Source organism: Lynx canadensis, chromosome E2 (genome assembly GCF_007474595.2).
Source record: "Lynx canadensis isolate LIC74 chromosome E2, mLynCan4.pri.v2, whole genome shotgun sequence".
NCBI lineage: Eukaryota > Metazoa > Chordata > Mammalia > Carnivora > Felidae > Lynx > Lynx canadensis.
The window spans coordinates 54,504,534-54,520,278 of NC_044317.1; the positions used below are offsets into that span (position 1 = coordinate 54,504,534).

At 50.9% G+C, this 15,745-nt stretch overlaps 1 protein-coding gene across 1 annotated transcript in view; it reads right to left on the bottom strand.

Moving 5' to 3' along the window:
- Positions 1–3,404, bottom strand: part of KLK12 (kallikrein related peptidase 12) — a 6,393-nt gene extending 2,989 nt beyond the window's left edge. The window contains exons 1-5 of the mRNA XM_030299429.1: positions 3,223–3,404; positions 2,985–3,040; positions 2,107–2,266; positions 1,061–1,320; positions 22–155 (exon numbers count right to left, since the gene is read on the bottom strand). Of these exons, the coding sequence (XP_030155289.1) occupies positions 22–155; positions 1,061–1,320; positions 2,107–2,266; positions 2,985–3,040; positions 3,223–3,251 (639 nt within the window). The 5' untranslated portion in view covers positions 3,252–3,404. The remainder of the gene's footprint in view (positions 1–21; positions 156–1,060; positions 1,321–2,106; positions 2,267–2,984; positions 3,041–3,222) is intronic.
- Between the last annotated feature and the right edge of the window lie 12,341 nt (positions 3,405–15,745).

Genomic DNA, 15,745 nt, shown 5'->3' on the forward strand with positions numbered 1-15,745 from the left:
GCATAGCCTGCATTCACTCACCTGGCAGGCATCCGCCCCATCAGCGCCGCTGGCACACACCATGTTGTCCGTGATTTTCCCGGGGAACAGAGCCTGGCAGGCAGCGCTGGAAACGATGGAGACATTGAGGCATTGGAGCAGGTCCGGGAATGGTTCTGGGGGTGGAAGATAGAAGCTGCATTGTCCCCCAAAGCTTCCCATTTGGGGGCCACATCCTTCCACCAAAGGGCGCCAAATATAAGTCTATACTCTGCCCTCTTCCTGCGACTCTCCACAACAATCCTCAAACTTCTAGATTTCAGATTTATGACTTCATTTCATAGTGACCCTTGCCCCAGCTCATTGACACAAGTCCCCCTCTCCTTTAACCTATGACTCTGAGTGCCATAACTCAAGACACCTTTTGTCCCTCCAACCCCAGAAACAGTGAATCCGGACTTTTCTCCTTAAATTCCCCATGCGGTGCCCTTTGACCTTCAATCTTATCATACTTAGATCCCAACTTGACCTCATGTTCCCTCTCTGTCTCCAGACCCCACATTTCTTGTCTTCTCTTAAACGTCCAAACTCAGCTCTAAACCACTGCTCCAAAGTGACTTCTGATCCTAGTTTATTTGACCCCAGACTCCATGACCCCTAACCTCTAGGGCTTTCAATCCCAGACCAGCAATCCCTGATTGAATCTCAGTTTCTAGCCTCAGATTGTGGCCAGCTTGTGCAACATCTGGATCCCATGTCCTCAACTCTACAATGACTTCTAACACCAGAGTCTCTGACCCATGACCCAAGGTCCTATTTACCCGTGCCTTTTGCTCCAGTCTGATGATCCCTGCCATCACTCTGGCCTCTAATCACATCCCTGACCTATGGCTTCTGACTCCATACCCAACCCGTTGACCACTTTGACTCCCAAGACCCCTGGTCCACCATGATCTCTGACCCCAAACCACAATCCCCATGTTTGACCCTTGATCCATCCTTCTGTTGGGATGACTCCTGATCTCTCGTCCTCCACCCCAGACTTTGCCCGTTCTGAGCCCTGACCCTGAGGCTCCCTTACTCCCTGGCTGATTGGTGATGCCCCAGCCTGAGATGTGGCACTTGGTGCCAGCCGCTGCACAGGTGGTGGGCAGGGGCAGGAGCTGGACGCTGCGGGTCAAGCGGACGGGTGTGCCCAGTCGCAGGAGCCGGAGGTCATTGTCATGGCTGTGCCTGGCTCTCTGGTAGCCGGGGTGGGTCACGGAGAAGCTGCTGCGTCGGATCTGCTCCGTCCAGTCCAGACGGCTAAGACTGTGCTCCCCCAGGCGCACCCAGTACCTGCTGGGGGGGCGGGGGGGGTCAAGGTGGCTCAGCGGGGGGCAGTGGACCCCTGGCTCCCAGACCCTCCAACCTTTCTCTGCTGCTTTGCACCTCAGTGTCAGTCCTCCCTCCCTCACACGCTTGTTCTGTCTCTCTGTCTCTCGTCTCTATCAGTATCTTTCCATTTCTTGCATTTGCCTACTTCTCCTCCCCGAGTCCCTGCATCTCTGTCCCTTTCTGAGTCTCTTAGCGAGGGCAAGCACATCCATCCTTCATGCTTGCTGCTCTGTTCCAACCACCTAGAGGCTGCCTGGGCTGTTAGCACTGTCAGCTGAAGGAACGCGTGAGTAATGAGTGGTCTCTCTCTGTTCTGTCCCTAATCAATCTGCCTCTTCGTGTTTGAAAGTTCCCTTTGGAAAAAACCTCAGAGCTTCAGACCTAGAAAGTCCAATCTCCTCATTTCACAGATGGGACGGCTGAGACCCAGAGAAGATGCCCAGACTGGGTCAGGGAATAGCTGGGGTGGTGACAGATGTCATGTGGGAAAGAAGGGGAACACGAGGAAATGGGAGCGGGTAGATGAGCAGGTTCCAGGACCCCTCATGCCACCCACACTACCCGCCCCACCCAGCCCCACCCCAGACCCATTGTTGCAGAAGTCCTACTCTTTGTCTAACCTCAGAACCTTTTGTTGCGAGACCATTTCCTTACTCCTTGGCGCCCCCATCTCCTACCCTGAGGGTTCTCCTCCCCATCACCTTTCTGCTGCCCACCCCTGGAAGAGACCACACCCAGACAGGGGCTTACCTGCCACTGCAGTGAGCAGCTGTGAGGACCCATCTGCGGCCAGTGAGGACCCCCCCACAACGCAGACTGGTGCCCTCAAACAGCCCTACTTGCCAAGGCTGTGAGTGACGGGCACACTCCTTGCCTTTAATGATCTTCTCTGTGGCCGGTTGGCTGAGCCCTGAGGACAGGGGTGTGGGCCAGAGAGATGGGGTCAGAGATCTAGAGATTGGGGCTCAGAGACAGGAAGAGAGATGCAGAGATGAAGACACAGACAGGTAAGAGAGAGAGAGAGAGAGAGACCGTGAGAGAGAGTCAGAGACAGGGAGACACAGACCCAGGGACAAATACAAAAAGACCCAGCGATGCCCAGAGACACAGAGAGGAAGAGAAAGAGAAAAAGACAGAGAGATGCCTCAAGATAGGAGGGAGACAGGGGCGCCTGGGTGGCTCAGTCGCTGAAGCACCCGACTCTGGGTTTTCGGCTCAGGTCATGATCTCACAGTTTCGTGAGCTGGAGCCCTGCATCAGGCTCTGTGCACAGAGCCTGCTTGGGATTCTCTGTCCCCCTCTCTGTCTGCCCCTCTCCCACTTGTACCATCTCTGTCTCTAAATCAATCAATCAATCTTAAAAAAAAAAAAAAGATAGGAGTGAGACAGAGACAGACAAGCACAGAGACAGAGAGAAAAGACAGAGGCATACGTAGTGACAGGAAGACACAGAGAAGGTATAGATCAAAAGACAGAGGTGGCAGGGCCCCCAAGAGCTGGAGCTGAGTGGAGACATAGAGGCAGTCCCCTCCCCTCCTCAGTGCCAGACTGGGGATCAGACCTGGAGGGGGAGATCGGAGGGCCCCCTGTCAGGGAGGAAGGGCTTCCCGCCCCGCTGGGGAACTCACCAGAAACACACAGGAGCAACAGGATGCTGGAGCCCAGGGTGAGCCACCTCCAGGTCCTGGGAAACGTTGGGGGAATCTCAGAGATGGCCCTTTCCCTGTCAACCTGCCCCTCTCTTTGCCCACCCCGCCTGCCTGCCAGCAGCTCCAGGAGGACAGGATGCCTGCCCATCCCCCCCTCTGCCCATCTCGGGTGGGGAGGGGGGGTCACCTCATTGGTGACCACCTGCCCCCTCCTCACCTTGTCCCCCTGCTTGCTGGGGCCTCCATGTAGCTGTCACAGTTCCAGCCTGTCTGCCTCTGCTATCTGTCTGTCCACCACCTGCCTGTCCTGTCATCCACTGGCCACCCCGCCAGTCAACTCTCCCACTGTCCACCTGGCTTCTCAGCCACCTGTCATGCTGCCCCACCTGTCCCCCTCCTTCTGTCTGTCTGCCCCAGACAGGCAGCTGACACAGCTTTTAACTCTCTTTGTTCCAGCCCATGCAATTTCCGGGTTGAGGGAAGGGGACCAGGAAGACTTGGGGTGGGGCACCCTCTCTAATCCCGCAGAAAATCTTCTCAGCTAATGGCACCTAACTGAGCTTTACAACTAAATGGGGAAAGGGGGGTTGGGCCCAGAATGGCTCTAGGGGGAAAGACCCGGCCCCACTCCTTTTCCCCTTCTCTCCGAGCCAGTGCCCAGACCCATGACTGAAGGTGACCTGGGAATTGGGTTCTAATCCTCATTCCTAGTGAGGAAGGCTCAGGGAGGGTGGGGCCCTCCCCCCCCTCCCTGCGGTGTGCAGGGAAGAGGCAGGAGGGTGAGTGTTTAAGAGCACAGGAGAGTGGAAGGGAGAGGCTGGGAAAGCCAGAGCTGAGAGAGCCCAGACTGAGAAGAGAAGGAAGGGATTTCGAAACAGATGATCAGAAAGAGACTGAAGAGGTTTCCAAGCTGGGTTCTGCAGAGTCTGATTCTAACTGAATTTTTTAAATGCACGGTCGACCCTCTTCCCTGTGAAGCCCACTTTTCCTATCTGCATGTGGCCGATTTATCTAATTCCATGAAAGTTATTTTTTTTTTCTCTTGCGTGAGGGCTTCCACTGGGAAAGAAAGGGAAACAGGGGACCGAGAGAGAGCCAGGGACAGGACAGTTTGTGCTGGTTCATCTGAGTTTTTGCTTCACCTGTGAGGGAGGAAGGGAGAGAGAGAGAGAGAGAGAGAGAGAGAGAGAGACACTCAGAGGGGAGGAAGTTGAGAGGGAAGGTGGTCAGAGGCAGAGGGAGTGTGAGGAAACAGAAGAAGACCCTCCCCCCTTACTCCTGCCTTTCAGTCCATCACCTTCTCTCTGGTCTTGGATCTCTTTCCTTCTCTGATTTCATAATCACAAATCTTCAGCTTTTACTTTCTTTTTTTTAAGTTTATTAAAAAATTTTTAAATTTTATTTAGTTTGAGAGAGAGAGAGAGAGAGCATGAGCAGTGGAGGAACAGAGAGAGGGAGGGAGAGAATCCCAAGCAGGCTCTGCACTGTCAGCCCCATTGTGGGGCTTGAACCCATGAACCTCAAGATCATGACCTGAGCCGAAATCAAGAGTCACATGCTCCACCGACTGAGGCAGCCAGGCGCCCCACAAATCTTCAGCTTTTGATTTGTTTTGAGACAAATCACCTAACTGAATCCCTCTCTATTTCTGGATTTCTGGAGGGTTGGGTTTATTGAGGTGCAATTTACATGGAATAAAATTCACCCTTAGCTCCGGTCAGGGGCCGCCCTCCAGAACACATACGAGCATGGTCGAGTTCCATGGCTTTTCAAGAGAAGCTGGAAATCCAGATTTATGGTGGGACGTTTTCTGATTTTCAAATATTGGCAAGAAAACAAAGCGTCTAAATCCCACTCTCTCTGTCTTCTTTTCTCTTTCTGCCTTTATTTTTTAATTTATTTTTTAAAAATGTTTACTTATTTTTTAGACAGAGAGTGCCAGCAGGGGAAGGCAGAGAGAGAGGGGGACAGAGGATCCCAAGCAGGCTCCTGGCTGACAGCAGAGAGCTCATGAATCATGAAATCATGACCTGCGCTAAAGTTGGACACTCAACCGACTGAGCGACCCAGGCGCGCCCTGCCTTGATTTTTTTTTTTAAATAAAACTCACATAACATAAAATCCAGTGCCTGAACCATTTTATTTTATTTTATTTTATTTTTTTAATTTTTTTAACATTTATTTATTTTTGAGACAGAGAGAGAGCATGAACAGGGGAGGGGCAGAGAAAGAGGGAGACACAGAATCCGAAACAGGCTCCAGGCTCTGAGCTGTCAGCACAGAGCCCGACGCGGGGCTCGAACCCACGGACCACGAGATCATGACCTGAGCCGAAGTCGGATGCTCAACCGACTGAGCCACCCAGGCGCTCCCTGAACCATTTTAAAGTCCACACTTCAGTGAGGTCCACCACACTCAAAACACTGTGTAACCATCACCACAATTTAATTCCAGGACATTTTCATCAGCCCCAGAAGAGACTCTATCTCCATTAGGCTGATGTCCATCACATGATGAATGGATTAATAAAATGTGGTCTATCCATACTCTGGAGTATTATTGAGTCATAAAAAGGAGACACACACTACCACTGGCTACAACGTGGGTGAACATTAAAAACACTATGCTTGGGGCACCTGGTTGGCTCAATCCGTTAAGTGGCCGACTTTGGCTCAGGTCATGATCTCATCGCTCGTGAGTTCAAGCCCTGCATCGGGCTCTGGGTTGACAGCTCAGAGCCTGGAGCCTGCTTCAGATTCTGTGTCTTCCTCTCTCTCTGCCCCTCTCCTGCTCATGCTGAGTCTCTCTCTCTCTCTCTCAAAAATAAATAAACATTTAAAAAGAAAGAAAAAACAAAACACTACACTAGCTGAAAGACGTCCATCACAAAGGCCACATGTTATATGACGCCATGTATACGAACGTCCAGAACAGGCTCACCCATAGAGACACAAAGCAGATTAATGGTGCTGGAGCTGTACGGAGTGGGGAGTGGCTTCTCGGTGGTTCTCTTTTGACACAGACTTGCAGACTTGTGGCTTCTGGAAAAAGCCAATCCCTTCTTTTGCAGCTGGAGGCTCAAAGAGGGCACAGACTGGCTTGCAGCTTCACTCTCACACCTCTCGCACTCAGGGAAAGCTCGGAGCCCGTTTACCACCTCCTCCAGGGAGTCCACAGTGCTCTCAAGTCCCGAGCTCCACGTTTTCCTCTTGGACACCATGGTAAACTCAATATGAAGGCTATTCCCTAGAGAGAACGCGGCCACCCTGACACCTGGGGAGAGGGCCTACAACATGGAGACTGTTGTAGACGTGGAAACAGAGGCAGGACTAGATAATGTCACTTGCCCACAGCCACATGGTTGGCAAGTACCAGAACCAGAGTTTGAACCCAGCCAGTTGGCTCCAGAGCCCCTATCCAAACATATGAATGAACGAATGAATGGCTAACTGAACGAGTACAGGCGTGAACAGAGGAACATATGAATGGTCCTACAGGCTTCAAAGAATAGCTTTTGGAATCATACACACGGCTGAAAGCTCAACTCATGCCATGACTCCCTGGGGATCATCATCAGGCTTTGGTCTGACCTCAGTTTGTTCACCTGAAAAATGGGGCTAGGAAGAAGCTACCTGTCTACATACCGCTCCCCCTTTTTATAATGTCTATTTTTTGGAGAGAGAGACCACATTTGCACCCACAAGATGGGGAGGGGCAGAGAGAGACTGGGATCTGGAGGATCGGAAGTGGGCTCTACGCTGACAGCAGAGAGCCTGACTCAGGGCTTGAACTCATGAACCTTGAGATCGTGATCTGAACCGACATCAAGAGTCAGACGTTTAACCAAGTGAACCACCCAAGGGCCCCATACCATTTCTTGTTGGGATCATCAAACAAGGCAACAAAAATGGGCGAGGATATCAGCTATGTTGAGTTGAGACACCATCGCAATTGGCTTTCCCGGTTCATTGCTTTCTGAAGAAGGAATTTGCAGAGCTGACTTAGATGACAGAACCTTTTTTTCTCAGCTGTGAAGCACTATCAGCTACAACTTGGTGCTCTGTCTTTTGTCTCTGTCTGTACACCTCTCTCTCTCCTTCTATTTCTCTGCCCCGTTCGCTCGTTCATTCATTCATGCCTGCAGGCATGCATTCACTCAACAAACGTTTTGAGATGCCCTGTGAGCCTGACCCTCTGCTGGGTGATCCTGGGAGCACAGAGTTTCATCAGAACCAGCAGCCCCCACCCCTCCTTCGCCTGCTCTGTTCTCTTCCATCCTTCCTGGCAAAACTTATCCACAGAGATCTACTCACTGCTTGCCCCGGACGGCCGCGGTGGTCTTTGGGTCTCCGGAGTCCTTCCACATTGAGCAATCTTGGTCTCCTGGTCCTCACCTTACTCGCCTTCAGGCAGCCTTCCACATGGTCTGCTACTCCCTCCTTCATGCATTTCTGGTTTCCTTCTACTTTCTGTCTCTCGGACACGAATAGGCCTTTTTTCCTCTCCTGGTGTCTTTACAAATAAGGGTGTTCCGGGGCGCCTGGGTGGCGCAGTCGGTTGAGCGTCCGACTTCAGCCAGGTCACGATCTCGCGGTCCGGGAGTCCGAGCCCCGCGTCGGGCTCTGGGCCGATGGCTCGGAGCCTGGAGCCTGTTTCCGGTTCTGTGTCTCCCTCTCTCTCTGCCCCTCCCCTGCCCAAGCTCTGTCTCTCTTTCTCGCTTAAAAATAAATAAACATTGGGGCGCCTGGGTGGCGCAGTCGGTTAAGCGTCCGACTTCAGCCAGGTCACGATCTCGAGGTCCGCGAGTTCGAGCCCCGCGTCGGGCTCTGGGCTGATGGCTCGGAGCCTGGAGCCTGTTTCCGATTCTGTGTCTCCCTCTCTCTCTGCCCCTCCCCCGTTCATGCTCTGTCTCTCTCTGTCCCCAAAATAAATAAACGTTGAAAAAAAAAAATTAAAAAAAAAAAACAAGTAAGGGTGTTCCCAGGGCCAGTCCTCAGCCTTGTCCTCTGCACTGACTACATACATGGGACAGTTTCACCTGTCACCTGGGGCAGGATGGCTCTTTAGTCTCTCCCTGGCTTCAAGCCTGTGCATCCAACAGCCTCCTGGATGACCCAAACCCAGGTCCCCCACTGTCTCACCAACCTATTCTCAGATGCTACTCCCTTGGCCTTGTGGTGGCTTCCCCCCTCCCCCTCCCAACTAGTCCTCTGGTCTGGACCCTTGAGACACTGATTCTTCCTAAGACCCGTCCTTCTTCTGAGACATCCCTTCCCAGTACTGCCTCCACAGATAACTTCCTCCCAGTTCCCTGGCTTTGACATCTGCCTCTGAAAGTCTGGCCCTCTGCAGCTATTGGCATCTTGCATGCCCCTGGGCCCACATCACATGCCTCTCGTGAGCTCAGCACCTTCCCCCTGGTTTTCCCAGGGTGGGGGGAACACCACACGCCAATTCGCTAGGCTGAATTCACATACTCTCCTCCTCTTTTCCCCTCCTTAGCCCTGGCCCTCCATTGTCCCACTCTCTCCAGCCTCAGCTCAGGCCTCAAACTCCCCTCCTTGGACCCTCACCCTAGCCTCCTACCTGGATTCCCTCCCTCTGGGCTCCCTTTCCCCCCCCCCCCCCCACCCCTAGTCCCTGGACAGCCCTGTAAGGGTCTTTCTACATCCAGCCTGTTCCTTCTCTTCTGCCACACCCCTCCCACACCTCCCTGGATTATATTTGGTTTTCTTTCCGATTGCTGGCACAGAGCTTTAAAATCTCTGGAATTTCCTGAGTGGTTAGAGGTAAGGAGTATCATAGGAGTGTTATTCCTAATAAGACACTTAGCATTTTTTTTTTCTTTATGTTTATTTATTTTTGAGAGAGAGACAGAGGGTGAATGGGGGAGGAGCAGAGAGAGAGAGGGAGACACAGAATCTGAAGCAGGCTCCAGGCTCTGAGCCGGCAGCACAGAGCCCCACGCGGGGCTGGAACTCACCAACTGTGAGATCATGACCTGAGCCAAACTGAGCCACCCAGGCACTCCCATAATAACACACTTTTAACCCTACCAGAATTTATGCTACCTAGGTGACTGTTGGAGGAAAATGCAGCCTGGTTACCAGGGGAACCAACAACTTGGGTTGGAACTTTCAGGCACCCCTCCCCCACTGCCCTGGCTGGGGCGAAGCACACAGACAGGTCGGGGTGCAGATGTGCCAGCCCGGGGCCACTTGAAGGAAGCCCCCCATCCCACGCCTCTGTTCCTGAATGCCAACTATGGAAACTCCTGACTTGGGTTGGTTAAGTCCACAACAGGTGCAAATCCCAAGCAGCACAGCTCAAAATGCACACTCACCAGCAGGCACAGGACAGCACAGCACGAGGAGAGAGACTCCGTGGGGGTGGTCATCTAGACTCCTGTTCACAGCACCAACTGTGGTCACCCCACGGAGGCAGGCTGGACGCTTCTGATGCATGTGTGACATCGTCAGTCTTGACATGCGGACCAACTTTCAGATGGGGGAGTCCATCCCGTTTCTGTGGGGGGGGGGCTACCTTATCCTTCCATTGTCTCTCTTCCAAAAATCCTGACCTGGGCCTCCCGTCCTTTCCACCCTCCCGCAGCCTGTCTGCTTCTCTTGCCTTATCGTTGACATTGACCCCTTAGAATGGAAGCTTGGGCTAATATGCCCTTTGCCTCCATTGATACTGTGATTGGTGATAAGAAATATATTTTGGGTCTTAGCCTCCTTCTGGCACAGGGTTCCTAAAACTCCTGTAATTCCTAAGTAAGGAAAGAGATGACGATGTCTTTTGTCATGTGAATGGGTGACTTTTGGAAGCTGCCAACAAATGGGAGGGGAGAGGGGCTGGAGGTAGAATCAATCACCAATGGACATTGAGTTAACCAGTCAGGCCTATGCAGTGAAGCCTCCATAAACACCCAAAAAGTTGGGGCTGGGACGGTTTCCAGATTGGTGAAGCCGTGTGGAGAGAATGACGCACCCAGAGAGGGCAAGGAAGCTCCACAGCCCTTCCCACGTATCTTGTCCTACGTATTTCTTCCAACCGGCTGTTCCTGAGTTTTATCCTTTCACAGTAAACCAGTAATCAAGTAAAGTGCTTCTCTGAGTTCTGTGAGCCGCTCTAGCAAATTGATCAAACTCCAGGAGGAGGTCGTGGAAACCTTCAATCTATATAGCAGCTTGGCCAGAAGCACAGGTAACAACTTGGACTTTCAACTGGCGTCTGAAAGGTCGGTAGTGGGGGAGGGGGGCGGGTCTTGTAGGACTGAGTCCTTAACCTCTGTGATCCGTCCGACGTTACCTCCAGGTAGATAGTGTAGTTAGTGTAATTACATCGAATTGTGCGGCTCCTGGGTGGCTCAGTCCGTTAAGCGTCGGACTTCGGCTCAGGTCATGATCTCATCATGGTTGGTGGGTTCCAGCCCCGTGTGGGGCTCTGTGCAGCTCAGAGCCTGGAGCTTGCTTTAGATTGTGTCTCCTCTCTCTCTGCACCTCCCCTGCTCATACTCTGTCTCTCAAAAATAAAAACATTAAAAAATCAAAAATTAGGTTGAATTGGTGTGGGAGAATTGCCTGGTGGTGTTGGGGAACCCCACCCCCACACGTTGGGATTGGGTGTGGAGACCAATATCCCTATTAGGCAGGAAGCCCAACGTAATCCCTTATTAAAGGCCTCCTAGTAGGGGCAGTGGCTAAACTTGGCCAGGACGCTTCAGACTAGGGAAATTCTTAGCCTAGGTCTAGTTTAAGAGCTGACATCTCCCTTCCTGGGGCCTCGGGAGGAGAAAAAGAAGTCTTGATGTGCCCCAGGTCAGTGCGGGGCCGGGGGCGGGGGATGCGTAGGAAGCATAGACCTCCCTCCCGTCAGAAGGCTGTCGGTTTCTCCTCCAGTCTTTTCCACGCCCCTCCCTCACAAGCCCCAGCTTTCCAAATCCCTCCAGCACAGGATCCCATTGTTATTACAATTCCCCTGAGCAAAAATAGGAAGAGGAGGGCGTGTGGCCACAAAATCCCTGGAGAGGGAAGGAGGGCGGAGGGATGCCTGAGAAACCTGGCCACCTGGCTGGCCAACTGAATTAAGGTATTGCTGGCAGTCAGAATCTCCAGCTCAGGTATGTCATTATTTTCTGTTCCACAGGAAGGATTTGGGCGGCCACCTCCCATTCTCCCAAATCCCCAGCTGTCACCCAAGGCAGGCTGCTTTGGCTCTGGGGCCTTGGAGACAAATTGTCATAACAATTTTGTCAATGAGAGCAAGGATAATACTAATGAGGGCACCACTTAGTAAACACTTGCTTAGAGCCAGGTGTTCTGAGGGCTCTTCATGTATTAATGCAATTAATCCTCCCAAGAGCCCTGTGAAGTAAGTGGGTTTGTTTGTTTGTTTGTTTGTTTAAATGTATTAATAGGGACGCCTGGGTAGCTCGGTCAGTTAAGCGTCCAGCTCTTGGTTTTGGCTCAGGTCATGATCTCACGGTTCATGGGTTCGAGCCCCGCATCGGGCTCTGGGCTGACCGTGCAGAGCCTGGTTGGTATGCTCCCTCTTTCTTTCTCTCTCAAAAATATATAAAGGAACATTCAAAAAAGCCATTAATATATTTAGATAGTTCTAAAGCCTCAGGTGGGGAGACTTGAATCCGTTGGTGGCACAATGCTGTGAGTGATCTGTCCAAGTCCCTCTTTTGTTTTCCTTACTGGCTTATTCCCTGTCTCCCTCCCCTTCTGCTCTTGTCCTTACCCTTGTGTATCTGCTATTATCTTTGTTACAGTATATCCTTCGCTATTGTTTTTATTTGTTGTGTATCTACTGCTACTATCTTTTGCTCTTGTGTATCCTTTGCTACCTTTATTAATGTGTGCCTTCTGCTATTGCATTTATTATCGCATAGCTTTTTTTAAACGTCTTTATTTATTTTTGAGAGAGAGAGAGAGCCAGAGAGAGAGAGAGAAGTCACAAGTGGGGGAGGGGCAGACACACACACACACACACACACACACACAGAATCCCAAGCAGGCTCCAGACTCCAAGCTGTCATCGCAGAGCCTGATACAGGGCTCGAACCCACGAACCATGAGATCATGACCTGAGCCAAAGTCGGATGCTCAGCTGACTGAGCCACCCAGGCACCCTCGAATAGCTTTAAAAAAATTTTTTTTCAACGTTTATTTATTTATTTGGGACAGAGAGAGACAGAGCATGAACGGGGGAGGGGCAGAGAGAGAGGAAGACACAGAATCGGAAACAGGCTCCAGGCTCTGAGCGGTCAGCTCAGAGCCCGACGCGGGGCTCGAACTCACGGACCGCGAGATCGTGACCTGGCTGAAGTCGGACGCTTAACCGACTGCGCCACCCAGGCGCCCCACGCAATGTTTATTTTTGACAGAAAGAGAGAGAGACAGAGCACAAGTGGGGGAGGGGCAGGGAAAGAGGGAGACACAGAATCCGAAGCAGGCTCCAGGCTCTGAGCCGTCAGCCCAGAGCCCGACGCGGGGCTCGAACTCCCGGACCGCGAGATCGTGACCTGAGCCGAAATCGGCGCTTAACTGAGGGAGCCACCCACGTGCCCTAACTATGCTTCTTTCATTCTTAAAGAAGGTATCACTTACATAAATTAAAATCCATTCATTTTAGGTGTTCGATTTGATGAAGTTTGGAAACTGGATACAATCCTGTAACCTCCACCATAAATCAAAACCTAAAACAAGTACCTCCCACCTTCCAGCCACCCATTCTTAAACTGCCCTGCACTCTTTCTGCCAAAGCTCTCCCTCCTTCCCTCTGCCCCAGGCTACCACTGATCTCCATTCTGCCTAGAGTTTTGCCTTTTTAGAATATCATGTAAATGTTTAGCTTCTCTCGCTAGCATAATAGCATTTCAGAATCACCCACGCTTTTGCATTTTTCTCTCAATAGTTCATCCGTTGCTTTCATCCATTTGCAAGTCGTTACATATCTGGGTTTGCTTCCAGCTTCTGGCTATCCCAAATAATGTTGCTGCACACATTCACGTCCACATCATTTGTGTGGGCATGTTTTCCTTTCTCTTAGGCAGACACCTAGGAGTGGCACTGTAAGATCGTACGATGTGTGTTGGATTCTGAAGGAAATTGCCAAATGTTTTCTAAAGTGGTTGTACCGCTCTGCATTGCCATCAGCAGCGCGTAAGTGTTCCAGAGCCCCACATCTTTGCCAATGCTTAATAGTGTCAGTCTTTTTAACCATTGACGTTGGTAGCACTGCACCTTTGAGATTCCATTCATGTGTGCCTCTAGCCTGTTGCTTGTAAGTGCTGTGTGGTCCTCCATGGTGCTCTCCACTGCATCCTAACACCCACCCCCACCCTCATTAGTGGGTGCCCAGTTTTCCTCTAATTTTGCAGCACAACAAGTAAGTGATTGACAGACCCTTCCATACTTGCCTCTTTGTGACCTGCATGATCATTGCCCTAGGATAGACGTCAGGCGTGGAACTGTTGGGTCCTAGGGTCCCAGCTGTGCACCTGGGTTCCATTGTGTCTGCATCCCTGCCAGTAGATGGGTTACTTCACTTTAAAGATTCCTAATCCGGGGCGCCTGGGTGGCTCAGTCGGTTAAGCAGCCGACTTCGGCTCAGTTCATGATCCTGCTTCGGATTCTGTGTCTCCCTCTCTCTCTGCTCGCACTCTGTCTCTGTCTCTCTCAAAAATAAATAAACGTTAAAAAAAATTCTTTTAAATAAGTGGCAGAGCTGGAAGTCACACCCGGGCAGCCTGGCCTCAGAAACTACCTTCCTAGCTATCGCATCATGTTGCTTCTCCACTGATTGAGAAGTTTCCGGGTGCAGACTTTAAATGCCGGTCTTCCTTCTAACAACGCTGAGCAGTAGGTCCTGTTAGTACCAGATGAGGAAACAGAGCCTCCCAAAAGATAAAGATTCTTCCATCCAAAACCAGGTCCTTCAGACTTCACCCTCCTTGCTTTTATTTATGTTTATTTTTAAGCAGTCTCTACACCCAATACGGGGCTTGAACCCACGATCCCAAGATCAAGAGTCACACGATCCACTGACTGAGCCAGCCAGGTGCCCCCACCCTCTGTGCTTTTAAACTCTAACCCGTAGGCTCCCCTGTAGGAACCAGGGACGGTGGACTCTGAAATACGATGACTCCCTCTTTCAGAGATATTAGCAGTGTTCTTTGCAAAAGCGGCTTCCTCTAACCCTTGGGGTCTTTAGTCAATGCCGCCTCCTCCAGGAAGTGCTTCCTGACTACCTGTGGAAAACAGCTTCCCCTCTAATTCTCTAACACAAAACTCCGTTTAGATCCTTCACGGATTACATTTATTATCACATAGAAGTCATCACAATTTGCAGTTACTTAGTTTAGTGTATTGGTTAATTTTCAGTAAATCCCCTTGAGGGCGGAGTTTATTGCCACTTTGGTGCCTAATAAACAGTTCAAAACAAAAATTCCCAGTATTTCCCTGCAAATCTATCCCTCCCAGAGTTTCCCCAATTTTAGTAAATGGCAGTTCCATTTAGTAAATGGTTGCTCAAGCCAAAGCGTTGAGGTTGTCCTTCTCTGTCTTTTCTCTCACACCCTTCGTCTGATGTCAACAGGCACTGTCCAACAATCTCTTCAAGCAGATCCAGAATCTGACCCCATAACTCCCCTGAGAACATCACCTCCCGCCTAAGCTATTGAAGGGCAGTCACTTCCACACCAACCTCTTCACTATCTTCCCAATCTTCAGATGCATCTGGCCAGCTCCTGCCTCAGGGTCTTTGCACTTGCTGTCTTTGCATGGGGCGCTGCTGCCCAGATATGCACCTGGTTCTCTCTTTCCATCCTTTCATTGTTTTTTTTTTAATATTGTTTTAATGTTTATTTATTTTTGACAGAGAGAGAGACAGAGCAGTCAGCACAGAGCCCGACGCGGGGCTCGAACTCACATACCGCGAGATCGTGACTTGAGCCGAAGTCGGACGCTCAACCAACTGAGCCACCCAAGCGCCCCATCTCTGCTTCATTTTTGCCATGGTTTACATTGCCACTTGTCCGTCTATCTCCTTATTTATTTAGTCTCTCTGCAAAGAATGCAAGCTCTACAGGGCAGAAGTTTTACCTAATTCACTGCTTTATCAGCTATGTCTGCAACAGTGCCTGGCTTCTGAGAAGTACCAGTATTTGTTAAATAAAGCTGTATTTACCAACACCCAAGAGAATGCCTGCACATGGTCAGCACTGGATAAATGCTGAAAAAAGTCCCCGAATGCAACACTTTCTGTCGTTGCTGCTGTTTTAAGTAAGCTCGACACCCAATGTGGGGCTTGAACTCAGGACCCTGAGATTAAGAGTCACATGCTCTGCTAACTGGAGCTGGCCAGGAGCCCCAAATGCAACAGTTTTTGGACCCTGCAAATCTGGGGGTTGTTGACACCCTAAGGTGATATTTGATAGGGAACCAGGCAAAGAATCATAGTGGAAGTGCTTGAAATTTATAATAACAATGCTAGGAGGAAAAATGAGAAGCCCCATTTACAGACAAAAGAACAGAGAGGCAGTGAGTTTCAAGACTTGCTCAAATCAGGGACTCGGTGACTTGGGCATTTAACCACTGCGTATTGGGGTCACTGAGGGTGAAGATGCTTGTGGGGGAGATGAAAGGACGATACCTGGCAGAAAACAGGGTCCAGGTGTGGAAGCTCCTCAGGGCCCTGAACCCCAAAACTCTAGTCTAGTGTGCTGT